Source organism: Cladophialophora carrionii (assembly GCF_000365165.1).
Source record: "Cladophialophora carrionii CBS 160.54 unplaced genomic scaffold supercont1.2, whole genome shotgun sequence".
Taxonomy (NCBI): Eukaryota; Fungi; Ascomycota; class Eurotiomycetes; order Chaetothyriales; family Herpotrichiellaceae; genus Cladophialophora; species Cladophialophora carrionii.
The window spans coordinates 1,113,863-1,141,415 of NW_008481827.1; the positions used below are offsets into that span (position 1 = coordinate 1,113,863).

Genomic DNA, 27,553 nt, shown 5'->3' on the forward strand with positions numbered 1-27,553 from the left:
CATATAGTGCTTGCTGTCCCTGTGCAATAGACTTTACTTGGCCGCACCTTCCTAACAGCGGGCTTCTATCTAAACAAACAAGCTAGCTCTTCGGAATAAAGGAGATATTAACGACACATCGCCTGTATTTCCTCCGCTGGGTCACTCTATGCCACCCTAATCGCGTATAGATTACAGCTTAAATCGGAATCAATACTGTTTTAAGATTTCAGTTATATCTAATATATACTAATACTATTTTAATGTGTTCTAATACTGTTCTAATGCTATTCTAATGCTGTTCTAATACTGTCATAAGTTGTCAAATACTAAAGTATATATTTATAATTCTTACTATACTAAGTATCTAAAGCGGTTCTAATACTTTATTACTACTGTACTTTAAATATAGCAGTATAGTACACCTTAAATACGGTATATACTATTACGACAGTATTAGAATCGTAGTTAATATAGCTTTAGATGTACTATTTTATAGATATAAAATATAAAGTACTTTATAGTAGCCTAGCTCTAATTCACTTTAAAATCACATTCAGCTCACTTCTAGCCTACCTCTAGCCTGGTCCAGCTCAGTCCTGGCTTACCCGGTCCAGTTTCAGCCCGGTTTTAGCTCGGTTCCAGCTCGGTCCTGGCTTGTTTCTAGTCTAGGTCAGCTCTCGTTGAAGAGGGCTGTATACTTAGTAAAAAGTGTATATTAGTAAACTATATATTTTACTATACACTAGTAGTAAGGTACGAAATTTACCGTAATTAGCTTAGCTCTTTTTCTATCTATACTATACTTATTACTATCCTTTCTTTAACTTATGTAGCCTCTAATTTAGCTATACAAGTTGAATAGTACTAGTATTTATATTGGTACTTACTACTAGTACTGTAAGTACTGTAAGCTTCGATGAGGTTTAGATTAGCGTTAATATATATGCTCTACCTGGGCGCTGATAAGGATAACTGTATACAGTATATGTGAGCGTTGATAAGGTTTAGGTGTGTAAGTCTCGATGAGAGGTACTATGTAGGTGAGTGTTGATAAGGTTTAGGTAAGCGTCGATACGGTTTCTGAGAGGATTTGGATGAGGTCGAGGTGAGCGTCGATCAAGTCCTTGTGAGCGTCGCTGAGGTGTGTAATGTGCCAGCGAACTTAGGCCTCGAGGTTGCAGCCCTTGTTGAGGGACGCTTAATCCTTGTGCTGGTGTGAGCAGAAAGAATGGAACCCTACATTCGAGGGCCGGCTCAGATGTGTTCTGATTGCAGTTGAGTCAAGCGCTTGTTCACTTTCCGAACCATTGAAGTTTAGTACTTTTCCCTCCGTCTGTGCAGCAACACGGACAGGAATTGCAGCCCTGCAGTGTTTCGAGTCCTTGTGTGCAACGTTCCATCCATATCCCCGGAACTCGAAATCAAAACGGTCGCGTCGAGCTCTTCATGTCGACGCGGACATTTCGAGACGCATCTCGTGAGTTCTATTCCGACCAACATGGGCAATACGTAGTAGGATCGAGGGAAGGGCGCCGCCCGCATACATTACATCCAATCGTATCGTGTCGTGTCAAACTGTGCGCAAGAGATTGCGTGCGCTAAAGTACTGTCCGCTGTCCTTTTCCGCTGCCTGGGACATATGGTGGTATACTGGAGAAGTTTAAAGTGTGTTCACCTGTTCTGCATTGCATCGCGTCTCTCGGAGACCGGGCGAGACCCCGGCGCAGACTCAGCACTTGCAGGATTCATGTACTGTGCAGAACCCTTCACAGTTCAATTGCTAGACGATACATACATACAGTCCAGTACTGATCTAGTGCTGTACAGCATAGTACTGTATCTATGTACCAGGACGTTGTACAAGTACAGTATGTACGTGGCAATACTACTGTATAGAACGTTACTTACTCCAGTGGGTCGCCATGCTCGGTGTTTACGCGGACTGTACGGAGTACATACGCGCCGGTGTCCATGCTTTATTTTGCGTGTCCATACATGTCCGGCTCACGAGCGCGGCTGATGACCTGAAGCTCCCTATCGGCAATTGACTTTTTGCCGCCGCAAACGCGGCTGTTATCAGCTCGCGAGGTCAGACCAACGCATACTGGTACATGCGATGGGCTTGGAGCCAACCTTCCATTCAAGAAAAGGCGTGTCCTTCACCACTACCGCACATATTCGTTCTCGGTAGAATGGTTGCGGCGAGAGCCCGACTGTGGGCGCCGGGGGTACTGTAAGGCAATTCGCGCTTTGGCATCCACCACAGCTTGTCAGGTTCTTACCAAGTAAGTACTTTGTGTGGGTGAGTGCGCGTATTCCGTAGAAGGGAGTACTAACGGTGGCATGCCGGTGTCGTCGATGCACGTACTAGGGTTGGGAACATACTACCATGACGGACGGTCCGCCGTGTGGGAGATACGGTATGTACTCACCGAAATCAGGATACATATCCTTCCTCCCCTTGGTGGTTCTCCGCCCCGCGAGGCGGTTCGAGCGGCCGCTACGTGGATGTCGGTGCGCAGTGTGCGGTGTGAGTGTGCAGTGCGAGTGTACAGCTCTACAGTCGAAGAACTCCGCTGGGCGTGTATTCCGTGGCCTACATTATGGAGCGCCGGCGCGATATTGCGTGCGCTTAATATCATCCATGGAGAGTGGAAATCACTCACAATCATCCTGGTGTTGGGGAAAATTTGGGCAAGCGGGGGTGTGTAGAAGACTCGATTCAATTGTCCGCGGTCACAATGAGTCTAGAGTAGTAACCCTAACCCTAGATAACTACATTTGGGCTACTTGGCAGACACCCACATTCCGCGTTCGAAGACCAGTAACCACTACTGACTACTTACCTATATCGTACTCTATGGCGTATGCAAAGACGCGACGCGACTGTGATACCTGCGGGATACTGTTGGCCTTACTCTTACGCTCTCTCGTGGCGCTGTCCTCGATGTACATAATTGATAAACATCTTGATATGCACGTGTATTTTTGTTTTCCGCAACGAACGGAATCTCGGCGCACTTGTACATACAAACTGACATACTTCGCTTGTCCAATGCCAAAGTCTGTTTCCTGACGCGGAAACATCATCCATCCTAATAATGACACTTGCCGTGTCTGGAAGGGTCCAGTCGACAGGAGAGGGCGTCCGTCGCCCCTGGTACATCACACATCCTATCTATGCTATGTGAGTAATGGTTTAAAGGCACACCGATTTCAGTCTAGGTAGGTTATGAGTGGGGGAAAGGCCAGGCTATACATATCGCCTTTTCGTAGCATAGGAAGTGCCGACTCTCTCGCGGAGAGTTCCCTCTGTGGCTCCGTGAAGGAAGCGACGTCCAGGGCGTTATTGCTAACTCCGCCGCGACGATGGTTCGCGGACGGCCTTCGTATGACTAAACGTACACATACTACGCATAGCAATTATCCGACTTGGAAACTTTCCTATTCCGGCGTGTGGCGGATCTCCATCCACCGTGCCGGGAAGTTTTGGTATTGGCCATGATGTGCCTCCGAGACGACAGGGCAAGTCGCCTAAATGATTGAGTCTGCTTGGTGGTATACCGGGGCAAGTGCACCTCGAACGGAATGGGCTAGGCGTGATGGCAAACTCTGAGAACGCGTGGCAAGCCAGTGGCTTGCTCTTGTCCGTCTGCCGGAATTGAAGGGACAATGGGGCAAAGTCGAAGATCCCAGGCCAACCTCTCGAGTCCGATACTGGCGGCTGTCCTCCGTGTACTGCCTAGACGTGCGAGGAATGAGACGAGCCAAAAAGCACTGGGACGGCGTGGATGCAAATTCGAGGCAAAAAGGAAAGTGAACCCGTTTTGGGAAGCACATTTAATTTCAATCTAGAGAACCAGCCAACAGCTCCGCTGTAGCATGCCACGCTTGCATCTATCCTGACCCATGCACCTGACTTCATATACAAGATATCTTGGTAACGTATGAACAAGCTGTTGTACAGTCTATCGGTGCAGTAACAGATCAGATGCAATGCGCTCTGGGCGCAGCCAGTATGCCCACCCCCGGCAATCGCTTGGTGCCAACTCTCTGCTCGTGACTCTTCGAATGATGAAACCCTGGGAGATCCAAAACCAAAAACTAACAATTTTTGTACCCATTCGAGTTGTTCCCCATATGCTCAAACCAAACCCCGACCCAGCCTTGCAGGGTCTGTAGGCATGCGTGCCTGATCTCATTCCAGCCTGACGCCATGCTTCATGCGGAAATGTCTTTGGAGCCATTTTAATCCCACTAACCGAACCCTAGTCGTTCATGATGTCATACGTCATCGCTGAGCCTGCTGACCTAAGCGGCAACCCCCATACCCAAAGGAAAAGTTCTCGCCCCGAAAAATCCCTCCATGCGAGAAAGCCACGCCGTAACGACTGCCGCAAAAAGCAACGCGAGGCCTGTTTAGGTTTCCAGATAGTGATACAAGGTGCGAAAGGGGTAGTGTATGCGGATGCGTTGCATTGCGCCGGGCTTGGCTCAGACCCGGAACTTGGTAAACCCATCGGTCAACAGGGCGTTTGTCTGTTTCCGCCCTTGATTTGCAAATTGCTCGCGGCTTTTTTGATGATGGCTGACTCAGTCGCGACACCATTTTGCCGTGATTGTTCCAATCGCTTCACTTGGCGCTCTTACGCTTTTGCTTGCCAACCCAGTCAACGTCCGGGTGGACCACGCGCATGTGTCGTGTAAGCGCATCATTACGCGAGAAGGTCTTCTCCTCCGTGCACAGATGGCAGCGGACCTTCTGTTTGCGGTTGTTGTGAATGGTGTCCTCATGCCTCGTGAGATCGTAGGGCCGGGAGAAGATTGAGTTGCAAGGCTTTCCCGTGCTAGGATTGATTCGGTCGCAGCGGTGAGGTCCGGCTTGCGAGTTGCGCAAAGCCAGATTGGGCGACGCCGAAGGCGACACTTGTCGGTGACCTTCCCTCTTGTGTTTCTGAAGTTTGGCTGGCGTATCGAACCTCAGGTGACAACCGTGATACGTACACGAGTAGGTACCCGAGTCAGATGACGTGTCGACCGGCCGCTGCTGTGGTGTCTGTTGGTGCTGGGGCGCAGCAGGTTGGACTTGTGGCTGGAGCCTAGGCTTCTGCATCGACTGTTGACTGCCAGAAGGCTCCGACGCTTCGTCTGCCGTTGATTCCATCGAGATCATGTGAGCCGGGAAATCCGGTGTGACGTCCTGCATGCCCGGCTGTGCAGACTGCCGTGATGGCTGGCTGACAAAGGGATATTGTTGCGGCATTTGCATCGATTGTTCGTTCGCCGCCGTGTAGAAACTGGAAAGGTTCGATGGGTTTCTACGGTTGGCGAACATTGATTGTGACTGGTCTTGAGCAAACAACGGCGTCGCGTGATCATCGATATCGTGTTCGTCCAGCATCAACTCCTTCGGTGATATCGAGGTTCGTTGTTTCTGTAGCGTTGGCTGCGGTCGCTGTGCAGGTGCGGGCATGCTGTAAGGCGAGTTCTGCCTGAAGGGTGACTTGTCCCTGGGATTCGAGGTAGGCGAGTTCGTCCGGAGGTGATCTTGCTGTGCTGCCTGGAGTCTTTCGGCCATCATGTTCTGCCTGTGAGAATTGACGGTCAAACGCTGCATGTTCTGCTGAGGCGCCTGCGAGTAGGCCATCGGGTTGGCAAAATGCTGGTCAGGAAAGACATCCTGTAATGATTGCTGGTATGCGTTGGTGTATCCTGACTCGAATTGTAAGTAATCGATCATGTCGTCGACTGCGCTCTTGGTCTCACCATATTCACGCTTCACGTCGTACTCAGGTTCATATGCAGTGTGCGGTGTCGCTGGAGAGTTGTGACTCATTGTCGACACCGACTGAGGCGCAGACAGCGCATATGACGCACGCTCGTCAGCGCCTGTCGATTGTATCCTCCTCATGTCAACGGGGCCAAAGTTTGTAGGATACATCATCGCAGTTTCTGACTTGGCGGTGTGTGGAGTTTGTGAATAGTCAAAGTCGTAGGCAGGTGGAAAACTCGAGTCAGATGTGGCGACGATGTGGGGGTATATAGTATTGTGGTTGAGAGGCGAAGGCGGGCCAACCGACGTTACAGAGGATCCTGACGAATCTCGTTTGTGGAATCTCTGGTCTTGAAAGTTCTTTGGCAGCGCGCTCAAGTATCCCCCGGGGCTGTTATACCCGTCATTCCATCCGCCCACCAGCGCAGCTTGGGCCAGCATGGGTGGTTGTGTCGAAGGCGTCGGCGTAGGGCTCGACTTCTGTATGCGCACCGTGGGACTCTGTGATTGTGATGTCGCTGATTGCATCAAGGTTGTAGACTTGTGAGATGAAGGAGGCGAAGATTGACTCGGGCGCAACTCAAAGATTTTCCAATGTTGTATAGTCGCTGAGCTGCGAAGATTGTTAAGGGCTTGGTAATGTACAGGGAAGCGTGGATAGGTCGAGTACGGAGTATGTGTACGTGGACTCGGAGGTAGGAATGGGAAAGCGGATGGGAAGGACCGAGTGGCAAATCTATAAGCGAGAAGGATGTTTGAGTATCCGGACGACCACGGGGCTGATGACAGACCGATGTCGAAAAGGATGGAAGAGAGGGAGTATGCAACGGAGGTATCGGCAATGTGAGCGGAATTGACTTGGTCAAATATGGTCTTTGGTTTCGTCCGGGGAGGGAATGATTTTTGAGACTTCCAACCCAGGTGTAGGCGGTACGAATAGGGTAATTGTGAAAAAAGAGGCAGTCCTGTGCTGAGGTTACGTCTGATTGTTGAGTGATGTTGAGGAATCGGCCATGACCATCGGCCGGAAGACACGAGGGCAACAGCAAGCGGACGCTGCAGGGAAAACTGTCAGAGTGAGCGCTTCGATTGAATGATGGTGGGGGGTGACGTCGACGATGACCAGGATCTCGCGAGCGGTGCCTGCGATAGGCCAAGGCATCGACCGGGATTCCAGTGAGCGGTTTGACCGTCGACGATCGGATCAGGGAATTCGCCAGATGGTCAAAACCCTGAACTGGCTGCTCAAGCGGCAAGGACCTACTTCGGCTATACGTTGCGAGCGATTGGTCGTAGCTGCCATTAGCCGTAATATTGGGTATTTGCTGGTAAAACCTACACCAGCTGCCTCGGGTCGCGCTCAGCCAGGGTGACTCTCGGTGACTCTCGGGCGTTGCACTTGAGCCTAGACCCTGAAATAAGCAGACTTCTCAGCCCAACAGTGACATGACACCCTTCACTTGTGCTAACGCCTGACCATAAGCAAGCTGCTGCTTGTTCCAGGTCGTCTTGTCGGGTTTGTCGGGCGACTTCGGATTTTCCTCGTCCGTCGCTCCAAATGTTGTGCCTACCGTGTACTGGTACCGAGGAGACTCAGCTTTGATGCTGCCACCAAGCCGTCCATGAAAGTCGCTCTCCTTACTGTTACGGGCTAGTATACTCAGTACGATCTGCAGTACGGTTCTCAGTGCGATCATGATGGGCTGCAACGAGTGAGCGACTTGGCAGGCTGACGTCGTCCGACTCGCTACTGTGGCTGTGCTCTTTGTCCGTCCAATCGCCGTCTGCGAGTTACGACAGCCCGAGCGATCCCGAGCATCCAGGCCTACTGGGCTACAGCAAACTCCCGCTGCTGTAAGCCCGCAACGCTGGACAAAGTTCTTCTCCTCGGATTCTAGAATGTCGCGAGACCCCGTCGGAACCGGTACTATTCACACCACTGTCTTTGTCATCCGGTTTAGCTCCACATGCACGGTCTACACAGTCCACCAGCACGGTCCATCTACAGAGGACTTGCGCGACATACTTACGTTAGCCCATGTTACCATCTCCAAGCCTACAGTATGCACCCGTAACTGCGTCTTTGTTCGTTATCCGTGGAAATAATAATGCGTTGGGAGGATAACTTAACGGCCGCAAATGACAATTGCCGTACTCTCTCAGCTCATCTATGCGTGGTGCATGTAACAGGCTAATTAGAAATTACCCCAAGGGCTCGGATATGCTTCGGTTCGATGCATAGCCCTGCAGATCAGCCAGATGGCCATGCCCTAGCAGGTACCTCGTACTTCTGACTCAAAGAGGTTTCTCTCTCCGGCGAGCCGAGAGTCAGCTCGTTTCTCCCTGCCGCTGTCAAAGACACCGTACGATGCGAGTGAGTTGGCATAGCTCGGGGCAGTGATGAGACATGCTTGGGACTATTGAACTGAGCTGTACACTCTTCTTGCTCCCAACATTTGCGGCCAAAGGTGGGGTTTTCCCATCCGTCTAGTGCTCCACTTCTAGTTGCTTCTGGAACTCGACTTTCTTTCGTCTAGCATGCAGGAACGTGCCGAGCTGCGGTTGCATTGCTTTAGGGCTGCTGGGCATAAGGCTGGAACCACGAAGGTGGGGTCGATTATTGGATCGCAGCCTCGGTCCAGAAGCCGCCCAGGACCCGACAGCTGAGATAAAAATTCTGTTTGGCCCACACTACGCCCGCTGATTGGCTGACATCCGGCACCAGCAAGGACAAGTGCCGGCTAGAATCGGCGCACTCCGGCGATGGTGGCCTGCATCGGCTCTGGACTCTCCGCAAACACAAGTCTAACCCTCGTACGTACAACAGCTCTAGCCCGTTGTGGTAGGGGTAGCCCCCATCAAGTCTCTGTACTTGGCAGGAGGGGTTCCCGATCGTATCCAGCAAATGCCGACAAACACTATCAGACATCTTGACAGGGCTATCGGGATCTGTGTATAGAGTACGAGTAATTGGTCCCTGTCACTGTGATGTGAGGCTTGCAATGGTATCGTCCTTTGCAGAAAGGTTGGGAGCCTGTCAATTGTCGGCACTGCCGCAACCAACGATTAGGGCAGGACTCTCAATATGCTTCGCAGCAAAGCGATGAGCTGAGAGCCTTGTTACGATTGGCACAGTGAATAGCTGAATGACAAGTCTCGCGGTCCACCCAGCTCGTCAAGGTCATACGAGGTAGTCCTCACCGCTGCACCGCCACATGTGCCACGTCTGATCGGACGGATGAGATAGATCTACGGTGCACACCACGTTGGACGAGGAGATTCGAGAGTACGCTGTGCTGGGTACCCAGTCGCCGGTGGACACAGGTGAGCTGACAAAGTGCGTAAGGTTGTGGCGCAACCGCTTCGCCTGATCTTTGCCATGTGGCAGCCCGACCCCACAGGACGCTTGTCGGAATTGGGAGCATGGTCCTCGGAAGTATCGCAGACACTGCGCAGCAGTATTCGAATTTGGCTCTGATGGACCATGCGGCACTCCGCTTTCCGGCGGATAGGACGAGGCATCCTCAATTGGGGAGGTCCATCCAGGAGCTTTGCCCGACAGACACGCAGTACAGCAGAAAGGATCACCGAGCGACATTATTCCGCATGGGATTCCCATATTAGCACTCTGTAGACTGTTACGTCCATGGAGGATGGCATTGCACGGAAGTGACTCCGCCGACATGTACCTCACTGTGCTGTATTCTCGCGACACAGGGTTTCCAGCTTCGCTCGTGCATATGGCTGCCACACTGTGCTTCAGCTCGTATCGTATTCCTGGTCGTAGTGGGCGTGGGGGCTCCGGGGCGTGCTGTTCAGGGCAAGTGCGTTCAAGACTGCTGAAAAGTCCATTGCAATTGCTATCATGAGTGCTTTGAAGGGCCATCAAGCCACCGTCAGCGTCAGAATTGATCACGGCTTTAGCTCTGTCGATGGTTCGGAGTCGACGGAAGTCTTCAAGCTCAAGCTAGGCCGAGACAACACCGATTATGCTGTAGCCAAAATATGATCTGTGAGCAACTTCTGAGCGCCATGAGACGGTTGCGCGAAGCCGTGATTGCCGGCATAAACCGTGCAGGTGCCGTGTTAGTCATCGCTCGTATGGGCCATCATGATCGTCTAAGCTGAAGCTTTCAATATATATTTACAGACTTGGTACCGAGCTCGCAGGCAACGTCTCTATAGCAGTTCTCCCACTAGCTGAAAGGCTGTGGACGCCGCGTTTACGCTGGTTCAGCAAACATGTCGAGCGAAATCAAGAAGTGGTAGTCCCAAGGACACGCCGTGCCCGAGATAAGATCTAAGCGTCCGATGGCCATGGGAACAGTATCAGCCCTTTGTCGCATAGCACAGTCGAACCAAGACAGCACCATGTCACCTGTCTACTTGCTGCCTGGGTGGCTTGATACGCCGAGTCCTCCATGCCTCCGGGACGTGCTCTTGCAGGTTTACAACCCATGAACCACGCAGTTAGGATTGTTCCCACGCGATTGCTCACGTTGCATGTTTTCTTTTTGCCCACCAGGAACTGACTTGCGGCTGGTCATGCCTCCTCCGCGCGATCTCCATCGAGAGTTCGAACCCGTCACGGTGTCACTGTGCAGAACCCGAGGTGGAATTCGTGAATGATGTGCATGAGGGTGAGCCGCATGTTCAAGCATATTCATGGATCTGGCTGCATCTGAGACACCGCCCTCTATCGTTGTCCCAGGGTTCGCTTACGAGAGAACAAATACATAAGCAGTGGTCGCGAGGATACTTGAGAAGTTACTAGGCAACGCAGAAGCAGGAGCAATGACGCGCAGATGGAAAATCACAGGGCATCAGGACAGTGTCATGATTTTTCAAGTGTTGTTCTGTATTGATGCTGACGCCTATGCTCTATGTCATGGCTCAGCTATCTGCCAACGCCGGAGCAGGCTGCTCGAGGCACAGCGCCTGTATGATACATCATTGCAGGTGAAGGCACCGATGTGTTTGATTTGCCATTCCAATCATAACCGTGACCCCCCATAGGACAACCCCATTGATCAAAACCCATGTCAATGCCGAACCACTCCGAAACTCAAAGCAAGCAGAAGAGTCGAGGAATCATGCCGTGGATGATAACAAGCACGATACGCTCGAGAACAGTGTCGTAACAGATAGAGGATGAAGGCCGATGAAGCGTTTAACCACCGAAACCGTAGAGGGTTCGGCCTTGTCGTTTCAACGCGTATACCACGTCCAAGGACGTGACAGTCTTTCGCTTGGCGCTGGGGAAGATGTTAGCGAACGCTTGAGGATCGATGTTTCCGAAGGATACTCACTGTTCAGTGTATGTGACAGCATCTCGGATGACACCTTCGAGGAAGGTCTTGAGGACACCTCGGGTCTCTTCGTAGATCATGGCGGAGATACGCTTGACACCACCACGGCGGGCCAGACGTCTGATGGCAGGCTTGGTGATACCCTGGATGTTGTCGCGCAAAATCTTGCGGTGTCTCTTCGCACCGCCCTTGCCGAGGCCCTTGCCACCTTTGCCGCGTCCAGTCATGTTGATGAAGTGTTGGAGTTGTTTGAAGAGATTGGAAAAGTGGTATGAGAGTTGGTCAAGACTTCGTACTGTGAACGGATGGAATGGAGGATGAAGACTGGTTGGAGGCGCGTAGTGGGGGATGTTTATGCCTGGAAGAGCCAGTCGCGCGCCCAAAAAATCAACCCGCGCGTGTTCAGATCACAGCCAATCAGAAATCAGATCCGAGAAATGCAGTCGCCATGCACAACGGGCTGCGATGGGTGTCGATGCACTGATTTCTCAACCACCACTGGTTGTATCTACTGATCTTTTGAGTGTCAACGTCGCATAGCCATTGCAATCATTTCTACAGTGAATTATACAGTTGATCATATAGATCACCTTGTGGGTGCTGCGGTGTCGCGGCGCAGAGAGGTTCGTGAGATCTTGGTGTGGTGACGCCAAGCGCCGGATCAGGCCAGATTCGGCAGCGTTTTGGATCACTGCAAAACTGCAGCGCAAAATCATGGAGCATTTGCAGCCCTGATCTGAGCACTTGTTTTGCGAATAATCAGTCACGGCCACTTTGCCCGCAGCTGCCTGTCACTCACAAGTGAATCACGCCTGCACCAGATCACGCCAAGCACGTGCCTGCGCAATCCGTTCTCCTACAAATATCTCCCTCTCCCCCACCCCAACCACTCATCTTCCTCCTCCTCATCAGCCTCACTCATCATCTCATTCAGCCAACTTTCCATCAACAACTTACACCCCAATCATCAAACTATCAATTCGCAATGGCTCGTACCAAGCAAACTGCTCGCAAGTCCACTGGTAAGTTGTGCTCACAACAGCCTCATCATGGCATCTGAACAGTGTCGCTGACTCTGTCTCCAGGTGGCAAGGCCCCAAGAAAGCAGCTCGCCTCCAAGGCCGCTCGCAAGTCTGCCCCCAGCACCGGAGGTGTCAAGAAGCCCCATCGCTACAAGCCTGGTACCGTCGCTCTCCGTGAGATCCGTCGCTACCAGAAGTCCACTGAGCTCCTGATCCGGTATGTGATGGTCCTGGCACTGCATCGTCACCGTCGACTAACCCGACTGTCACAGAAAACTCCCCTTCCAGCGTCTTGTCCGTGAAATCGCTCAAGACTTCAAGTCCGACCTCCGATTCCAGTCTTCCGCCATTGGTGCCCTTCAAGAGTCAGTCGAGGCCTACCTCGTCTCGCTCTTCGAAGATACCAACCTCTGCGCCATCCACGCCAAGCGTGTCACCATCCAGTCCAAGGATATCCAGCTCGCCCGCCGTCTCCGTGGTGAGCGATCTTAGATGACAGCTTGTGCTGCTTTCAACTTCTCGATCATGACAACTGGTACTTGGGAATGTTGAAGCATGGAGTGGTTTGAGTATGGGGGTTTCACGAATGACACAACGGCGAAATGGATGATTCACACAGGGCTTGTATTGCTGTATTGCTTTTTCAGACATTGAACATGGGGTGGTTACTGGGAATTTGGCGTCCTCTTGCTTCCTGCTTGTGCTTGTACATCACAGCATGGTTAGCAGTCATCATGAAACTTGACCTGGACAGCAAATATGTGCTGCATCAGATAGAATCTGAATACAGTTCAGATCAACTCATCAGACGAACAAATTCTGCCTTGCTTCCATTCCCTCCAGCGGTTCTTCTAGATGTTTGCGATGACTCGAGGTGTGTCCTTGTGTGCAGAGTGCAGGATTTCGGGGGTTGATGCCTAACATGGACCGCGTCAGGGCCCCCGCTACGGGCGTCATTGGGCAGCAATCCGTGGACCTGCATAACCCGGAACAGATCTTCGGGGCTATGGCGTCTCTAAATTGCTCCAACATAGGGATTAGTTTTGCGCAAATCTCCAACGCATAACGCTTCTTAGAGGTCGCTGACATTTCTATTCATCATGGGATCCCGCGCGAATGATGCACCCACTGCAACGGGCAGCGTTCAAGTTCAGCGCCAGGTCGCCCTGGCTGCGGCCACGAGCACAGGGATTGCGAGGGCGACATAAGCAACAAGCGCAGAGAAACTCCTCCACAACCCCCCCGAAAGACCAACCCGGTCCCGGACCAGCCAAATCCAATGACTTGCCTCCTCACTCGCTCAACGAGGTGCCAGTCGGCGAGACCGCGAAGCCCATCGAGCCGGTCGACATCCCCATCCAGCTATGGTATCACCGACTAGGGCCCGTGTCGGACTTCTTCAGATGGTTCCATCGCACGCAGGCGAAGAGGCCTTACACGGTCCAAATATGTACGACTTTGACAACCTACCTATGCGGTGATCTCCTCGCGCAGGATATCGGTGGAGAACTCTACGATCCTTGGAGGACGCTGCGAATGTTGACTATCGGGGCGATTGCTGCGATTCCTGGATATAAGTGGTAAGACACCAACGGGCCCGTTGATAAAGCCTTGAGACAAGCGTGCGCTTGTAACATACGAGACAGGAACATTGAGAAGCTGACGAGAGCATGCTTTGCAGGTTTCTTTTCCTGGGAAGGAACTTCAACTATTCCTCCAAAGTCGCATCGATTGCCACGAAGGTTGCTGTTAATCAAGCGGTGTTCACACCCGTGTTTAACTCCTACTTCTTCGGCATGCAAGCGCTGCTGACCGGCGAACATGCTTCAGGCATAATCACCCGCATCAGGACCACGGTACCTGTCAGCATGCTCAACTCCTTGAAGCTGTGGCCCGCTGTCACGGCGTTCTCGTTCGCCTTCATTGCGCCGCAGTACAGGTTCATGTTCTCGGGTATCTTTGCCGTGGCGTGGCAGTGCTATTTGAGCTTCTTGAACAGGAAGGAAGAAAAGATTGAGGCGCAGGTTGATACTCTGAGTCACCCTGTGATACCGGAGGGGACGGTCGTGAAATAGAGCTTTACAAGGGACAACCTCAAAGATCTGGTTCCAGATGATGACGACTTAGAAGGAACAGATATGTACGACAGGGCGTGCATACAGATCTAGCAGGATTCAAAATGGGCAGCGAGCATGCATTTTGGAGGACCGATAGATATCTGCGAAACCGGTGCCAGGAATAGGCTGAGTGAACACCATAGAGTATGGCCAGTAAATAGAACATAGGCAGCAATGTCAGCCTAATTATAGAGCAAACCAGAATGGCAGCAATATCTAATCGATTGGGTCTCATCTTCTCGTACCTGTGTGCTTGTGCCCCACGACGCGTCAACATCGACCGCGATTGACCAGGCAGAGGTAACTCAAGTCTACCTTTGCCTGAGGGCGGGAAACAAAACAACTAATTCATTTTCACCATGCCTCTACTTCAAACCCACAGCGGGGGGACGACATATGTAGGGGAGCTTGTCGCTCTCGTACGTTTCAAAGCGTGGCGGAAGGTTAGTGAATCATGACGCCTACATCGCCATTATTCGCCCACTATCAGTCCTCAGCGATGTCAACGCCAGATCTCGAAGTGGACATGCACCTTGACTCGGATTATCACAAGGAAACAGCAAACGCGCACGAAGATGCGGACCTCGACGAGTACAGTGACTTCGCCGACGACCCTGAGACGCTTGAGATAATCGATCAACTCCTTCTCGAGGCGGCCAACCAGCGGAAAGAAGACGCGTTGGCAAACGCGCCTTTGGTTGTGACAGACATAGAGGACTATGAGGACCCTCGGGGCGTTTATCTGCCTAAGGTGCCTGGTGTTGGGACGAGGCGTCAATGGCGGCTTCAAAGCCAATCTGCTGGGAACCAGCAACAGCAGAACATACGCGACGAAAGTGGTGAGCAATCCGGCGTAGATTCCACTGCTTGTCTTGCTGACAAGCTGACCAGCGGCTAGCCGAACGAAGACGCAGTCAAGGCGATAAAGAAGTCCCACAGGCTCCGAAGGGCGAGTCTTCTCAGCCAAAAGACGATGGACAAGACGCAGCCCTCCAACCCACTGGGCCAGACCCTCGATCCCCCCTCGAACGATTCCGCAAACCACCCAAGAAAGCCCTCTCTGTCACCGATCTCATCTCTCCGTCGTGGTGCGAGTTGCAATATTACTACGTCCTGACCAAGCATGGTCGCAAACGGAGGACACCTGCCATGAAACAAGGGAGTGCTGTCCACCAAGCACTTGAAGATGAAATCCATACCACAGTCCCTGTGGAAATTACCAAGAAAGAGGACAGCTGGGGTTTGAGGATGTGGAACATTATCCAAGGTCTGCGCACGCTCAGAGAGACAGGCAAGACCAGAGAGCTGGAGATCTGGGGATCGATTGGCGGAGAGCTGGTCAATGGAGTTATCGATGAGCTCAGCTACGAGTGTCCTGATCCGAAGCTGGAAGAGATGAGCCAAAACCTACAGAAGAAGAAGGATGTTGAGCCCCCACTGCCGGAGTATCAGGCGAGTATCAGGGACTATCTTGTTACAAGCGAGAACAGACAACTAGGCCAGTCGCTACAGCAAGCCCTCGGAAATGATGGTGGTGGCGACAACTCTAGCCAGCCAGACCAAGCTTCACGTCCAAGCAGAACCCGAAGCGACGACAGGAGGATCTACATCACCGACGTCAAGACACGACAAACACCGACCTTGCCAACCGGTTCAGCCATTCGACCCACACTCGTTCAGCTCCACCTCTATCATCACATGCTCGAAAGTTTGGCCCAAGGGAAACTCATGCTTTCTCAACTGGCAGAGAGATATGCCTTTGATGTGAATGAGACTTTCTCAGACTCATTCATTGCTCAGATAGGCGGGCTGAATCAAGAGCTCTTCGCCATGTCCCAGCAGAGTGACGACATGAGGTACGACAACCTCGTGCCATCGTCAACTCAGGACTCGATGGATATCCTCCTCCAGCACAACACGCTGGCAGCCCTGTGGGAGTTCATGCTGGATCAGCTTCGGCAGACGTTCATCCTTCCCTCTGAATCCAGCTCATCTTCAATCCCAAACACTACGAGTGGCCAACCGAACACCACGACGGCAGGTCACGACTTCCAAGACCCGACCATCCCACCGCCTTCCTCTCTATCGCAGCTTCCCACGCCGCCCTCCCAACCGACCCGCCTCTCCCCGATCCTCACGGCCCGCTACATCGCCACGAACTACAACCACTCCGACGGCACCCGCGTTCTGGGCAGCAAGTCCCTCCTGTTCAACCCGTCGTTCCTGACCTCCCAACTGTACGCGTCGCTTGGGTTCTGGAAAGGAGACAGAGAGCCCAAGGGGGTCGAGGTCAATGATGCGTGGAAGTGCCGCGCCTGTGAATTTCGTGACGAATGTGCTTGGGTCAAGGAACGGGATGAGGTCATGGTCAGAGAGGCAAGGGAGAGGAGGAGGTTGAAAGAGGAGATGGAGAAGGGCGAAGATGGGGATACCGCTAAGGGGAGAAGGAGTCGTGTGTGAGGGTTTGATATGGTAGGACTTTGTCTTTTCTGGGTTGGAGGTACATTTGAGGGCACAACGTACTCTACAGCAAAAGCTGTACGGTTCGAGGCTTTTCGAGAGTAACGCTGATGAAGCATGCACGCATACATTCGTGATATTGGGACCCACCCTTTTTTTGGCCGAGACAATGCTGAGATGAGAGCTGATAACGAAGTACTGGACGGTGTACCATTGCAAGCACATAGATGAGGCGAATACTGAGACTGAAGTAGAGAAAGCTGACGTGGACGCTCAGTACATACATGTATATACGGAGGAACTTGCGTGCTTCATTCTAATTTTTGGGGGGCAATCGATCCATGATCCCCACCAACCAGTATGCTAACCCCCTCGAATCATTCACCATGGATAACTCCTCTTCTCGTCCTCTTCTTCCAACTTCAAGCCCCTGTCCAGCTGCTCCTGATGCTTCTTGTCGAGATACTCGAGCAAGACGGCCTCGTACTTCTCCTTGCCCTTGTACCGACTCACGTCATCGCCCCAGCTTCTGACAGCGCTGGCCAGCCGGCCGGGGACATAATCTTCCTGCGCGACCTCGGTGATCGGGTGGAAGTAGGTGCGAATCGTAAACACCACGCCGCCGCTCTTGGGCAGGCGGCGCAAGCTCTGCCGCTCGGAGCGGAAGTAATGATGCTCGATGGCGCGGTTCTTCTCGGCCGTGTTCCAGCTGATGTGCGGCAGGTCCTCGCTGCCGATGCTGTACGACCACGCGAGATCCTCGTCCACCTGCAGGAAGTAGTTGTTCCGCGCGACCAGCTCCTCGGGCTTGAGGCGGCGGAAGAAGTTCATCATGCCCTTCTCGAGCTTCTCGCGGTACTGCGGCACGTCGCCCGAGGTGTGGATCTCGCTGAGCGGCATGCCGTACTTGTCCTCCAGCCGCCAGAAGCCCGCGAGCAGGATCGCCCCGGCGAGGAGGTAGTATTGGCCGTCGGGCCGCTCGATCATGATGGCCAGGTCGTCCTGCACGAGGCGCGCCGCCGTCTGCATCGGGTCTTCGGGCAAGGGGTCGCTTGTCGTATCGAGTTCTTCGCCGCTCCAGAGGTTTTTGATGCCCTTGTCCGTGCGGGCGTAGAGCGAGGGGTATCGATCCGGAAGGTAGGACCGCAGTTCTTCCAGGAGTTCGAGGGCCGCGGGGTATGCATCCGGGTGGGTTCTGCAGCATTTGTGGCCGCGTTCTTTGATGCGCCGCGTCTTGTCGCTGTGGTAGCGGGGGAAGTGGTTGTCTAGTTCGATCCAGTCATCCCATTTGATGTTGCGGAGCCCCATGGTTTGGAAATACTTGGGGCCATAGCGGAAAGGGCGGTAGGGGAGCGGCTTGGTGCGTTCGATGGACCAGTTTTCATAGGGCGGTGGTTTGGGCCGGACGAACGTCGAAGGCGGCCATGTTCCTGGTTTACGTGTGGACTGGGGAGGGCTGGTGTGGTTTGCTTTCTCGAGACGTGGTGTCGAGGGAGTTGATGGGCGAGATGGCGTGCGCGAGTGTCGGTAGGATATGTATCGCGCGACGGTGACGGTGAGGAAGAGCAGTAGTATCAGGCCGGAAGCGATTTCTTTGAAGTGAGGTTGCTGGGATAGCCTGTGGAAGTCTGTCTGGGCCGAGCTCAGTGCTGAGGAGCAGTGGTGTTTCGATCTCTGGAACTGAGCTGTCGCCTCATCCAGGAATGGCCGTACGTGTTCCTTTGCTTGATCGGCATATGGTCGTATGTGTTCTCTGGCCTGGTCGACGTATGGCTGTGACCGAGCGATCAGGTCGGAAACTCGTCGTCTGATGGTCTCTGAGTCCATGGTGCGGGCGGCGTTGTAGCGCGAGTGGATTGTGAGAGTGAATATGCCCCAAGGAGAAGGAAGAGCAGTGAGAGGCCCTGCATATATGAAGAGGTAGGCTGTGGACAGGATGTCTGGATTCGAAACACCAGCCCACCGAATTGGTCGCGCCAAACGCTTGCCTACCCCAGATATTGGATATTCCAATCACGAACAAGTAGCACAATGGCTGTTATCGCTTTGCCCCTCGCCATCCAGTGAAGTTCTTATCAATCGAGGTGTGATGTCAAAATGGGTTTCCTTCGTCCAATCGTGGGCCACGTTGTTCCTGGACAAAACTGCCTGTTTGGGGATGGCGATTTTCTCTTCTCAGGGCCACGAACGGCTCGCGGCAAGCCACCGCGACCTCCCAATTATTGAGGCCCACGGACATGGGCGCGGCTCTGACTCCGGAGGTATATGTTCAAGGCAATTACCACAAATACAGCCTGCTCAGCTGTTTGGAAACTAGACGTCTCCTGACACCTGCTCTCAGGGCGTTCTCCGGCGCAGCAGGCAATGTTCTCCCCAATGCCGGCGATACCTGGGTGGTATTACTGGTAGATCAGGTATCCAAATGGTCCGGGCAAGGAGTCCTGTCTCCGAAGCATCTAAAAATGGTGCGCAGACGACCCTTTCCCAGTGCTCTTCGTCCGCAATGTAGAGAGGTTCGTGCTCGGTGGCCTCCATCCCGGGCATGTACGAGTCGACAAGGAACGTGCAATACTGGACGTCAATATATTTTCCAGGATCTTCCTGGTTTCGATCATTCATTCCGGGCGGTACCAACCAGGTGCCAGCAAAGAACCCGAATCCAGTCTTGCCCTCGTGAAACTCGCCGGGCAGGAGTCCATCAAATTCACTTTTGACGAACTTCGCGTGGACGCCGTTGGGGAGAAAGTGTGAAGAGGGGAAGCGATACCAATCCTTGCCAAAGCAGACTGTGTCCGCTGGGTGGGTCGTGTTCAATGTCCCCAGAGCGTCGTATATCTGCAGGGGAGCTCGATATGCAGTGACTGTGCCAACGATACGCAGCAGGCCAACGTTGATCGACAATAGGACGACAGGGAGGATAACAGCCAGTTTCGCTTTCGGAGGGATGCTGCCGAAGATGATCGAATCTGTTGACCCGATCCACGCTAGAAGAGAGTGAAATGCCATGGCAGCATTCAATGCCAGGAAGGGGTATGCCGGAAACATGAATCGTTCTTCTTTGTGAGGCTGAAGGGTGAAAATGCCCAGCCAGAGGTAGAAGGGTGAGAGGAAGGTGATTGTCCTGAGAATTGATTGCTTCGTGGTGTGCTGTCGCAGAATCATCGCCTGGAATAGGTAAAGTGGCGCGGAAATTGCTGCAAGAACGAACCAGATGTTGAAGTTGAGCAGCAGATTACGAATATAGTAATGCCATGGCTCGGTCCCAAATATGTCCGGTCCACGGTCTCTGCCGCCAAAGATATTGTATGCCACAATGCGCCAAGGCACGACGATGACTTTGTGGTAGAAGAACGTGTCAATGCTGACTTGGAGAGCTAGCACGACCAGACATCGGACGAAACCATCCAGATACCGCCTCAAGGCTTCGAAAAGATCGCTCTGGCCTACTAGTGCAATGAGCCAGTCCTCAACGACAAACGGAACAATCAAAGCACCCGAGAAGGGCCACCCCAGGAGTGCGCCAATGCCAAACCACATAATGCCGGCAGCCGTTTTGGTTCCGCCATGCCAGTTCATAAAGGCCGTCAGTCCCAGGGTAGAGGTGTACATGGCGAAACTGGACGGCAAGAACGCCGAGGAAGCATAGAAAAACCCCGGTGTGAAGGCAACAATCATGAGGTATATCACCCCGACTCTCGGATTGATGGTCCGAGATATAGTGGAATAGAGACGAACTTCGGTCGCCGCGCAAACCAATGCCAGCATCACACGAAGTGTGAAGAACTCGAAAGTCTTTGATCGCCCAAAAAGGCTGGCGACCTTGACTGGGACGGCATGTAAGGCAATATAAGCCCAGCTTCGTATGCCGAATTCTGGAGAATACTCCCATGTCTGAAGGCCGTAGCCATGGCTGAGGTAATGCAAGGATTCCCAGTAGTTGAACGTTTCATCGCAGTCTTGGATCGGAGCATACAACGCAGCGAGGATGTGCGAACCCAAGCATAGGTAAAAGGCAATATCCAACGGTAGATAGAATTTCGTAGGCGCTGGCTGAGGAGTAGGTTGACCTTTGGCTCTTGACTTCATCAGTGTGTTACTCCTCGACTTGGATCTGTGCCTCACCCTCGAGGTAGCTTGATTGGGTCCGTTCGCCTCTTGAAATCTTCTAGGCTTGGGTCCATGTCTCTGTCGTCGGCATCTACTGCAAGAGGAATGTGTCAGGGGATTCGAAATGGTTGTCGACAAGACACAGTCCAGGTCCAAAGGAGACAGATGTGTGATCCAAGCGACCTTCCCCTTTCCGGGCAAGCGTCCCGGGATACGGAACATCTTTAATCCGAGTCGGTTCTCCCCCTTCGGCCAGCCACCATGTCGTCGTTGACTACAGTATTGACCAACAAAAGAAGCGTCAGGCATCACTGATGTTTCTCGATTCATTCTTCATGCCTGCTCCTCCTTCTGTTGCCCAGAGCGACTAGCTTGATCGGCGTATTGCGCGTACGCTGCTCCTTGACGGTAATACCTGGAGGTGATTGATTGTAGCCTCACTTTCCACTTGGTCCGTGGAAAGTCAAAGACGTCGAGTACGGGCACAATATAGCTAACCACTTAGGAACCAATGTGTCACCCAGCTGTTCCCTCCGTAACGCCAATATGCGGCTGCAATTCTTGCCATACAACCCTTCAAAAGACTCTTATGACCTCGACGAGACTGCCGAAGAATCACCCCAGCAACACGCTGCCAGGGTGTACCATCGGAAGGCGAAGTTGCTCAGAAAAGCTGCCGGCAACAGTCAGAAGTCGGCGGCAAATCGCAGCCAGGGGCCGGCGGCGAAGGCCAAGTCGGGTGCCGGTCCCCCAAAACCTGAGTCGGTCTTCTACAATGATAAGAGTGGCAACGTTCTTGCGACATCCGGCACGACAGATCCTGGTCCGGTGACCGTCCTTGGAGCTGGCCGGATTGACCCTTTCGATACCTATTGCACATCAGACCACTCACTGATCATACATGAGATGCTCGATCATGCCATCTCTTTCCAGTGGACACTTTTCGCTCCAGACGACAAGCCGGAGTCTCTCCTTATGGCAAAGAAAGCCGTCATGGATACGGCGATCCGCTTCCCTGTATGCTTCCACACTCTCGTCTACTCTGGCGCAACGCATAAAGCTTTCCACCAGTCACCAACGGTCGACAACCGCGGAAGCGCGCTCCTGCGCTTGAGGAGTAAAGTGGAGGCATTGAAGGCCCTGAGGAAAGCTTCACAGTCCAGCGAAGCGGCATTGAGCGACGGAGTCATCTTCGCCATGGCTCTGTTGGCGATACTGGGATATGGAGAGAAGGTCACCTCGGTGACAAAGCACGAGAGGAGAACGATGGCCGCCCAGCAAGACGGCCAATTTTATGCTTCAATGGAGTACGAATGGCGACACTGGAGGGCGCTTATCGAAGTATTCAAACTGAAAGGAGGACTACATACAATTCAGTTCCCAGGTCTTGCCTTTGCCATCGCTTCGTAAGTGGACCCAGTCGAGCAGCGCCCTCGTACATCACTCGCTGAGACGGACCGCAGCTTTGACATTCACACTTCAATGATGTTCCAGACGAGACCTGCTTTTCCTTTATTCATGCTTTCGTCACTCGTTATCGGCTCTTGGTCGACTAATCAACCCAGCAGCCCTGCAATGCTGAGATTGTCTGCTCTTACCTCTGGCTTTGGGTTCTTGGAAGACCTATGTTTAACAGAGGCCATCGACCTCCTGACCGTACTGCGTGGAGTCCGCGACATAACCATTGCCTTCGATAGTTACCAACACGGCGAGCCTGAAGCCCCACCAATCAAACTCATCATCTTCGCTCGAAATTTGAATCAGCATGAGCTCCTAACCCTGCCGGACTTATCGGGAGGACTATACTGTGACGATCTCGGCCAAAGTAGCCCGCCGGCCACAACACGTCAAGCCCTCGCACTGTACGAATTGTGCCGACTATGTGCCTTTGTCTTTCAAATGACGGTTCTCCTGCCGAATCTCCACGACAACATAGACGTCACAATTCCATATGCTCATCGCATCCGACGGTGCCTGCAGATCGCAACCACCGACTTGAGCCTGCATGGGGACACAAAATACCATGACTTGCTCCTCTGGGCGACCCTCATGACCGCCTGGCTCGTCAAAGGCACCTACCTTTACGACTGGTTTGTTGACTTCTTGGTGGAACACGTCGGTGCGGCCAACATCGGTGGGGGAGACGGTGGCCTCCCGAGCGTCTCCCAATGGCCAAGAGTCAAGAACATACTCTCCAGCTTTCTTTGGCTGGACAGTGAATGCCTTGCACCTTGTGCCTGGGTGTGGGAAGAAGTCGAAGCTTCACAAATTCCAAATGAGAAGTGCGCAGTTTGATCTTCACCTATCTCATATATTGGGTATCACCACCGCAGTACTCCTATTTGGCTACACATGAGGCTTCTCTTCAGGAACCTTCGGCCGATGAATGAGCACAGGATCGGGATCAGTGCTGAGATGTGTATACCATGCTCTCCACCCAATCACATTTTGCTGGCTCGTCCCCCAAGCTTGCCAGCAACTTCGACCCCAGGCAGGGTGCAAACACCATGGTGGCACTCATTCTGTCCAAAGCTCTCGTCCGTCGCCATACTACAGTACGAGCAATTATCAGCATCATACCGGCCCTGCTTTCGAATGACCGTATCACTGACTCACCAGTTTCCGAAGCGGTGAGACATTGAAAGAACATCTATGCCTCACAATGAGAGCGCATCCGAACTCGTTGTGGGAATACATTGACTGAGTGTTCGGCCCTCCCTCGGCTGTCGCACCACTGAAGGCATGGACTGAGCGCTGCATTGGTTTCCCGATGTCTTCATGAGGCGCACATCCGAGTGTTCGTGGGGAGCCGGAGAACTCGTCTCCTGATTTCAGGCCGAGGGTCAACGAAGTGGATGGCACCGTGGCTGGGCGAAAGAATGTCGCGGATGATTTTGCCCACCGAGAGGCTGGCAATGAAGCTGTCAGTTTGTCGACCGATGGCCCCTCTCGGTTGGAAAAGCTTCGAGGACAAGAAATCCGCCGACTACGTCGAGGCGGCACACAATGTACCCCCCTAGGATATGGCCAGTTGACGCAATGTTCTCGCTCCTGGGCACGGGGAGAGGCGTTGGTACAATATCTTATCCGGAAACGGGATTCGGCAACTGCACTTCACGTCGAGTCAACAGTTGGGCAATGCGTTCAGAGTTTGCCTTGCTTGAGAACAGTGGCGATCGAGCAAAGTCCGGGAATTTGGATCTTTGAAGCCAAGAAAGAAACATCGCAACTCTTTAGAGTGTCCAGCGTGAGGTGGCAGCAGTCCGCCTCCAAAAGCCACGAAGACGCAATCCGCAGTCGCGCAATACATACATAGCCTGGGCAACGCTCGGCGAGGTTGCGGTTGCAACACTCGACCGTCCATTTCCAGCATCCCGAATATCGTTGGCATAATTAGCCACGATCGGCTGGAGAACTCCAGTGATGCACTTACCGTGGTGTCGACTGATTTGGCTAGCGGATCCTGTAGCGAAAATGCAAAATATTTGCCCCCGTCCCGCTGGGCTGCCACGTGCGAAGTGGGTATCCTGCTCATACTGTATAGCGACGAATAGCAACATATTGAAAAGCCAGCGAGCAGTCGGTTTTGGCGGACATGGCAACCTGGAGCGGCAGATACAGCATTCGTGGGTCCTCCAGCGTGGGCCTTTAAAAAAGGGCACGCGCTTTTGTGCGTACTATATACGGTTTGCTTCGCCTTGCTTTGCTTTGCTTTACGTCCCAACAGCGTGAGCGCTCGGCGCATTTATTCTGACCAGCCTATACGAATCTACCCGTTTGTTTGCTGAGAAGCGTCAAGTAAAGGCCTTACACCTACCTACCACTCCTCCCGGTATTTTAAAGACGTGCCTTGGCTGTTTCGGCGCGACCGGCGCTAGAATCCACGGTCAACGACTCTGTTGCTCGGGCACTTCACGACTTTCTCACCTCTCACTTCACAGGCCAGCCGATTGTCTTGATGAACTCCTCCATGTCCTCTAGCATTTCCTTCGGTTTCTCCATGGCGGCGAAGTGGCCTCCCTAGCGATCGAGCGCGAGCTCCCACGTTAGCTACAAGTAACAAGCCAGCCAGCCGGGCCGTGGGTGTAGAGGTAGATTGCGCGGGATTCTATTCCCGGAAGTGGGCGTGGCGGTCACCACTCACCGATTTGTGCTGGCGGAACAAGACAAGTTTGTGGCCCTGCTTTTCGACCCATTCTCTAGGCACGGGCGCCAGTTCCTTCGGGAACCACGAGTACGCGACCGGCTTGTCGTTGTTATATTTTGGATTACCGTGCGGTAGACCGCGGCTGCCGGGGACGGAGAACTGAGCAACCCCCGGGGGGTTATCAATTAGCATGTGATTGACGAGAGGGTGATCCCCTATTGGGGGACTTGGGAGTCTGAGTCTGATTCTGATTCTGGGATGGGCGGCTCGCCATACCTCGCGATAGCAGTAGATGCAACGGGGGAAGGACTCGGTGAACCAGTAGAGGGTGATGGAATCGAGGATCTGCGTCAGAGGAGGGGTTTCGTCGGTCCATTCTTGGAATTTCTCGCCGATCCTGTGCGGTGATGTCGACATCAGTACTCGTGTTCGTCCATGGAGCATGTCCATTCACTGATGGATGGGTTTAGGAGCGGATGGACACCGAGGGTTGCCGGTGATTCTTACCACGCGAGCTGGGCGAGTGGACTCGACGCCAGGACGAAGCCGATGGTCGCGGGCCTGGTGCCGTGTTCTCGCGCATACCCGTTGCCGGTCATGTAGAATGCCTTCATCCGTTCCATGCCTTGTCTCTCCGTATCCGTGATTTTGCTCTCGTCTACATCTTTCGGCGGCTCGCCAGCGACGGCAAAGTTGTCTGGGTGGTTGGTTAGCCAAGTTCCAAGCTGGACGCTCAGTGCTTCCCATTGCCCGGGATACTCACAGTGGACACCTTTAGGGATAGCCTTGTGTCAGCATTGGCCTGCTTTTCGATCACCCTCCGAGCTCACCTTTACACTCGTCATACGTCCCGGCAATCACTTTGGACGTGAAGGAGCCGATATCACCGCCCTGACAGATGTAGCCGCTCCCAAACCCTAGACCGATCATGAGTTTGTTCATGATGCGAGCAATGTCCTCGGTGTCAAAGTCGCGGTCCAAGGGAGGCCCCGAACTGAGCGTCCAGCCAGGCAGCGAAACGGCAATGGTGTGGTAGGGTAGCTCTTCGGGCGAGTACTTGTTGCGGTACAGGTCGAAGATGTCGAGATGTTCAAAGTGGCTACCGGGCCAGCCGTGCATGTAGAGCAGTGGCACGGCGTTCTCCTTCTTGGAAAAGAGAGCGATGAAATGGATCTTGAAGACATCGCCGTTGTCATCTTTCACGTGGGCGATGAAGTTGGGGAAAGAGTTGTTGTGCTTCTCGGTCGCACGCCTGGATCGTCAATCGTCAGCATGTTTCGCGGTGGCCTTGCAAGCATCGTCTGGTAAGAGAGGGATATACCAGTCGTATTCGTTCAGCCAGAAGTCTTTGGCCTTGCTCATCCATTCGTGGCTGACGCCAAACTTGCCATCCTTGGCGTTGGCGTGGAGGTTCTCATATGTCTTTGGAGCTAGTTTGGAAAGCCGGAGTAGGTCTTTGAAATCCTGGAGTTCTTGATCCGGAATGGACAGAGTGAACTTGTCCACTTGTATATTTGCCCCCTGAGGGATTGTGTCGTAGCCTGACATGATGTGGTTCTTGCAACACAAGCAGGCAGGAATGAAGGTGGTGGTAGTCTAGGAAGTAATGGGGGAGATCGAGTACAATGGTGATGGAGGTAAGCCGCTGACTAGATCTACCGTTGACGACAAAGTGGGACGTTGACGGACGATTACTCAGGCCAGTACCTGCAATGCCCCTCGACCATTGCTGGCTGATCGAAGGTGGTTTGGGTCGACTCGAGCGGACTCTGTTCCCTCAAGACTCTGGTGTATGTCTCCTGCTCGCATTCGCTTTGATATTTGCTGTAGGTTGGGCCAAGTCAGCCTAAGACCGGCATATCAGATGGCAGAAGGCACGGATCCCCTCCTCCATCCCACCCTCGTCCCCTCCACATGTTCGTACTTCGTACCTACTATCTGCTGCGTGTCTTGTGTGGGGCCAGACTCCCCGCAAGCCATGTAGAGGGAGGTACTCCGTATTCCTTTGGAACACCATCCTGCGAGCTGCACCTGGACCTGCCATCCAGATTGAATTGTTGCTTGCGATCATTTCAATGACAGAGTAGCGTTCTGACAGTTACGCTGGCCGTGTTCTCGTGGCTGCTCCTACGCTGCTTCCATAGCGTGGTAGGCCACCACTTCCCTCCCAATGTACCTCATCGCGTCCATCTCACCGGCCGTCCATTCCTCTATAGCTTTGTCCGTGTCCAATCTCCAGGTTATGTCACATGCTCCATCCAAACTGAGCGGGCGGCTTAGCGAGCCGGTGGTTGACCGAAAGGAATCCCAGACTCTTTGCGCCGAGTTCCCCCCCTTTCGAAAGCTGCAGTCTCGTAATGAACTCCTGCATGTTCAGCTGCTGGGCGAACTGGCCATCCCTTCTTTCAAGATGGACTAACGCATGTCGGTTAAGCAGCACAGCGTTCTTGTCGCAGAGGACCGTTCCGCTTCTAACTCGAAGTGCTCGGAGCTAGTCACAATGCCCATGGAATGCAACGCTTGTTCCCGGGTTGTGATGCACAGGATCAATCAGTCTCGTCGTCCATCGTCAGCCTCAGGCGATTTTTGCAGGCTCACAATCTGGGCCCGGCAGGTAGGTGGATCTTCCATCGACA

At 53.1% G+C, this 27,553-nt stretch overlaps 9 protein-coding genes across 9 annotated transcripts; 4 read left to right on the forward strand and 5 right to left on the reverse strand.

The window, feature by feature from the left end:
• Positions 1 to 4,615: 4,615 nt before the first annotated feature.
• Positions 4,616 to 6,196, reverse strand: G647_02466 (uncharacterized protein; the record flags this gene model as incomplete). The annotated part of the gene is made up of 1 exon (XM_008726815.1): positions 4,616 to 6,196. The coding sequence occupies one exon, from the start codon at positions 6,194 to 6,196 to the stop codon at positions 4,616 to 4,618; it is 1,581 nt and encodes a 526-aa protein (XP_008725037.1).
• A 4,729-nt stretch (positions 6,197 to 10,925) lies between these two features.
• Positions 10,926 to 11,291, reverse strand: G647_02467 (histone; the record flags this gene model as incomplete). Its single annotated transcript, XM_008726816.1, has 2 exons — positions 10,926 to 11,010; positions 11,065 to 11,291. The coding sequence occupies 2 exons, from the start codon at positions 11,289 to 11,291 to the stop codon at positions 10,926 to 10,928; spliced, it is 312 nt and encodes a 103-aa protein (XP_008725038.1).
• Positions 11,292 to 12,049: 758 nt separating this feature from the next.
• On the forward strand, positions 12,050 to 12,578 carry G647_02468 (histone H3; the record flags this gene model as incomplete). The annotated part of the gene is made up of 3 exons (XM_008726817.1): positions 12,050 to 12,086; positions 12,150 to 12,303; positions 12,359 to 12,578. The coding sequence occupies 3 exons, from the start codon at positions 12,050 to 12,052 to the stop codon at positions 12,576 to 12,578; spliced, it is 411 nt and encodes a 136-aa protein (XP_008725039.1).
• Positions 12,579 to 13,205: 627 nt separating this feature from the next.
• G647_02469 (uncharacterized protein) lies at positions 13,206 to 14,161 on the forward strand (the record flags this gene model as incomplete). The annotated part of the gene is made up of 2 exons (XM_008726818.1): positions 13,206 to 13,666; positions 13,768 to 14,161. 2 exons carry the CDS (start codon positions 13,206 to 13,208, stop codon positions 14,159 to 14,161), a joined length of 855 nt encoding a protein of 284 aa, XP_008725040.1.
• Positions 14,162 to 14,702: 541 nt separating this feature from the next.
• Positions 14,703 to 16,663, forward strand: G647_02470 (uncharacterized protein; the record flags this gene model as incomplete). Its single annotated transcript, XM_008726819.1, has 2 exons — positions 14,703 to 15,042; positions 15,102 to 16,663. 2 exons carry the CDS (start codon positions 14,703 to 14,705, stop codon positions 16,661 to 16,663), a joined length of 1,902 nt encoding a protein of 633 aa, XP_008725041.1.
• Positions 16,664 to 17,044: 381 nt separating this feature from the next.
• G647_02471 (uncharacterized protein) lies at positions 17,045 to 18,490 on the reverse strand (the record flags this gene model as incomplete). Its single annotated transcript, XM_008726820.1, has 1 exon — positions 17,045 to 18,490. The coding sequence occupies one exon, from the start codon at positions 18,488 to 18,490 to the stop codon at positions 17,045 to 17,047; it is 1,446 nt and encodes a 481-aa protein (XP_008725042.1).
• Positions 18,491 to 19,000: 510 nt separating this feature from the next.
• G647_02472 (uncharacterized protein) lies at positions 19,001 to 20,749 on the reverse strand (the record flags this gene model as incomplete). Its single annotated transcript, XM_008726821.1, has 1 exon — positions 19,001 to 20,749. One exon carries the CDS (start codon positions 20,747 to 20,749, stop codon positions 19,001 to 19,003), a length of 1,749 nt encoding a protein of 582 aa, XP_008725043.1.
• Positions 20,750 to 21,316: 567 nt separating this feature from the next.
• On the forward strand, positions 21,317 to 23,065 carry G647_02473 (uncharacterized protein; the record flags this gene model as incomplete). The annotated part of the gene is made up of 2 exons (XM_008726822.1): positions 21,317 to 22,176; positions 22,234 to 23,065. The coding sequence occupies 2 exons, from the start codon at positions 21,317 to 21,319 to the stop codon at positions 23,063 to 23,065; spliced, it is 1,692 nt and encodes a 563-aa protein (XP_008725044.1).
• A 1,635-nt stretch (positions 23,066 to 24,700) lies between these two features.
• G647_02474 (uncharacterized protein) lies at positions 24,701 to 26,465 on the reverse strand (the record flags this gene model as incomplete). The annotated part of the gene is made up of 6 exons (XM_008726823.1): positions 24,701 to 24,790; positions 24,915 to 25,076; positions 25,194 to 25,314; positions 25,425 to 25,614; positions 25,748 to 26,169; positions 26,239 to 26,465. 6 exons carry the CDS (start codon positions 26,463 to 26,465, stop codon positions 24,701 to 24,703), a joined length of 1,212 nt encoding a protein of 403 aa, XP_008725045.1.
• Between the last annotated feature and the right edge of the window lie 1,088 nt (positions 26,466 to 27,553).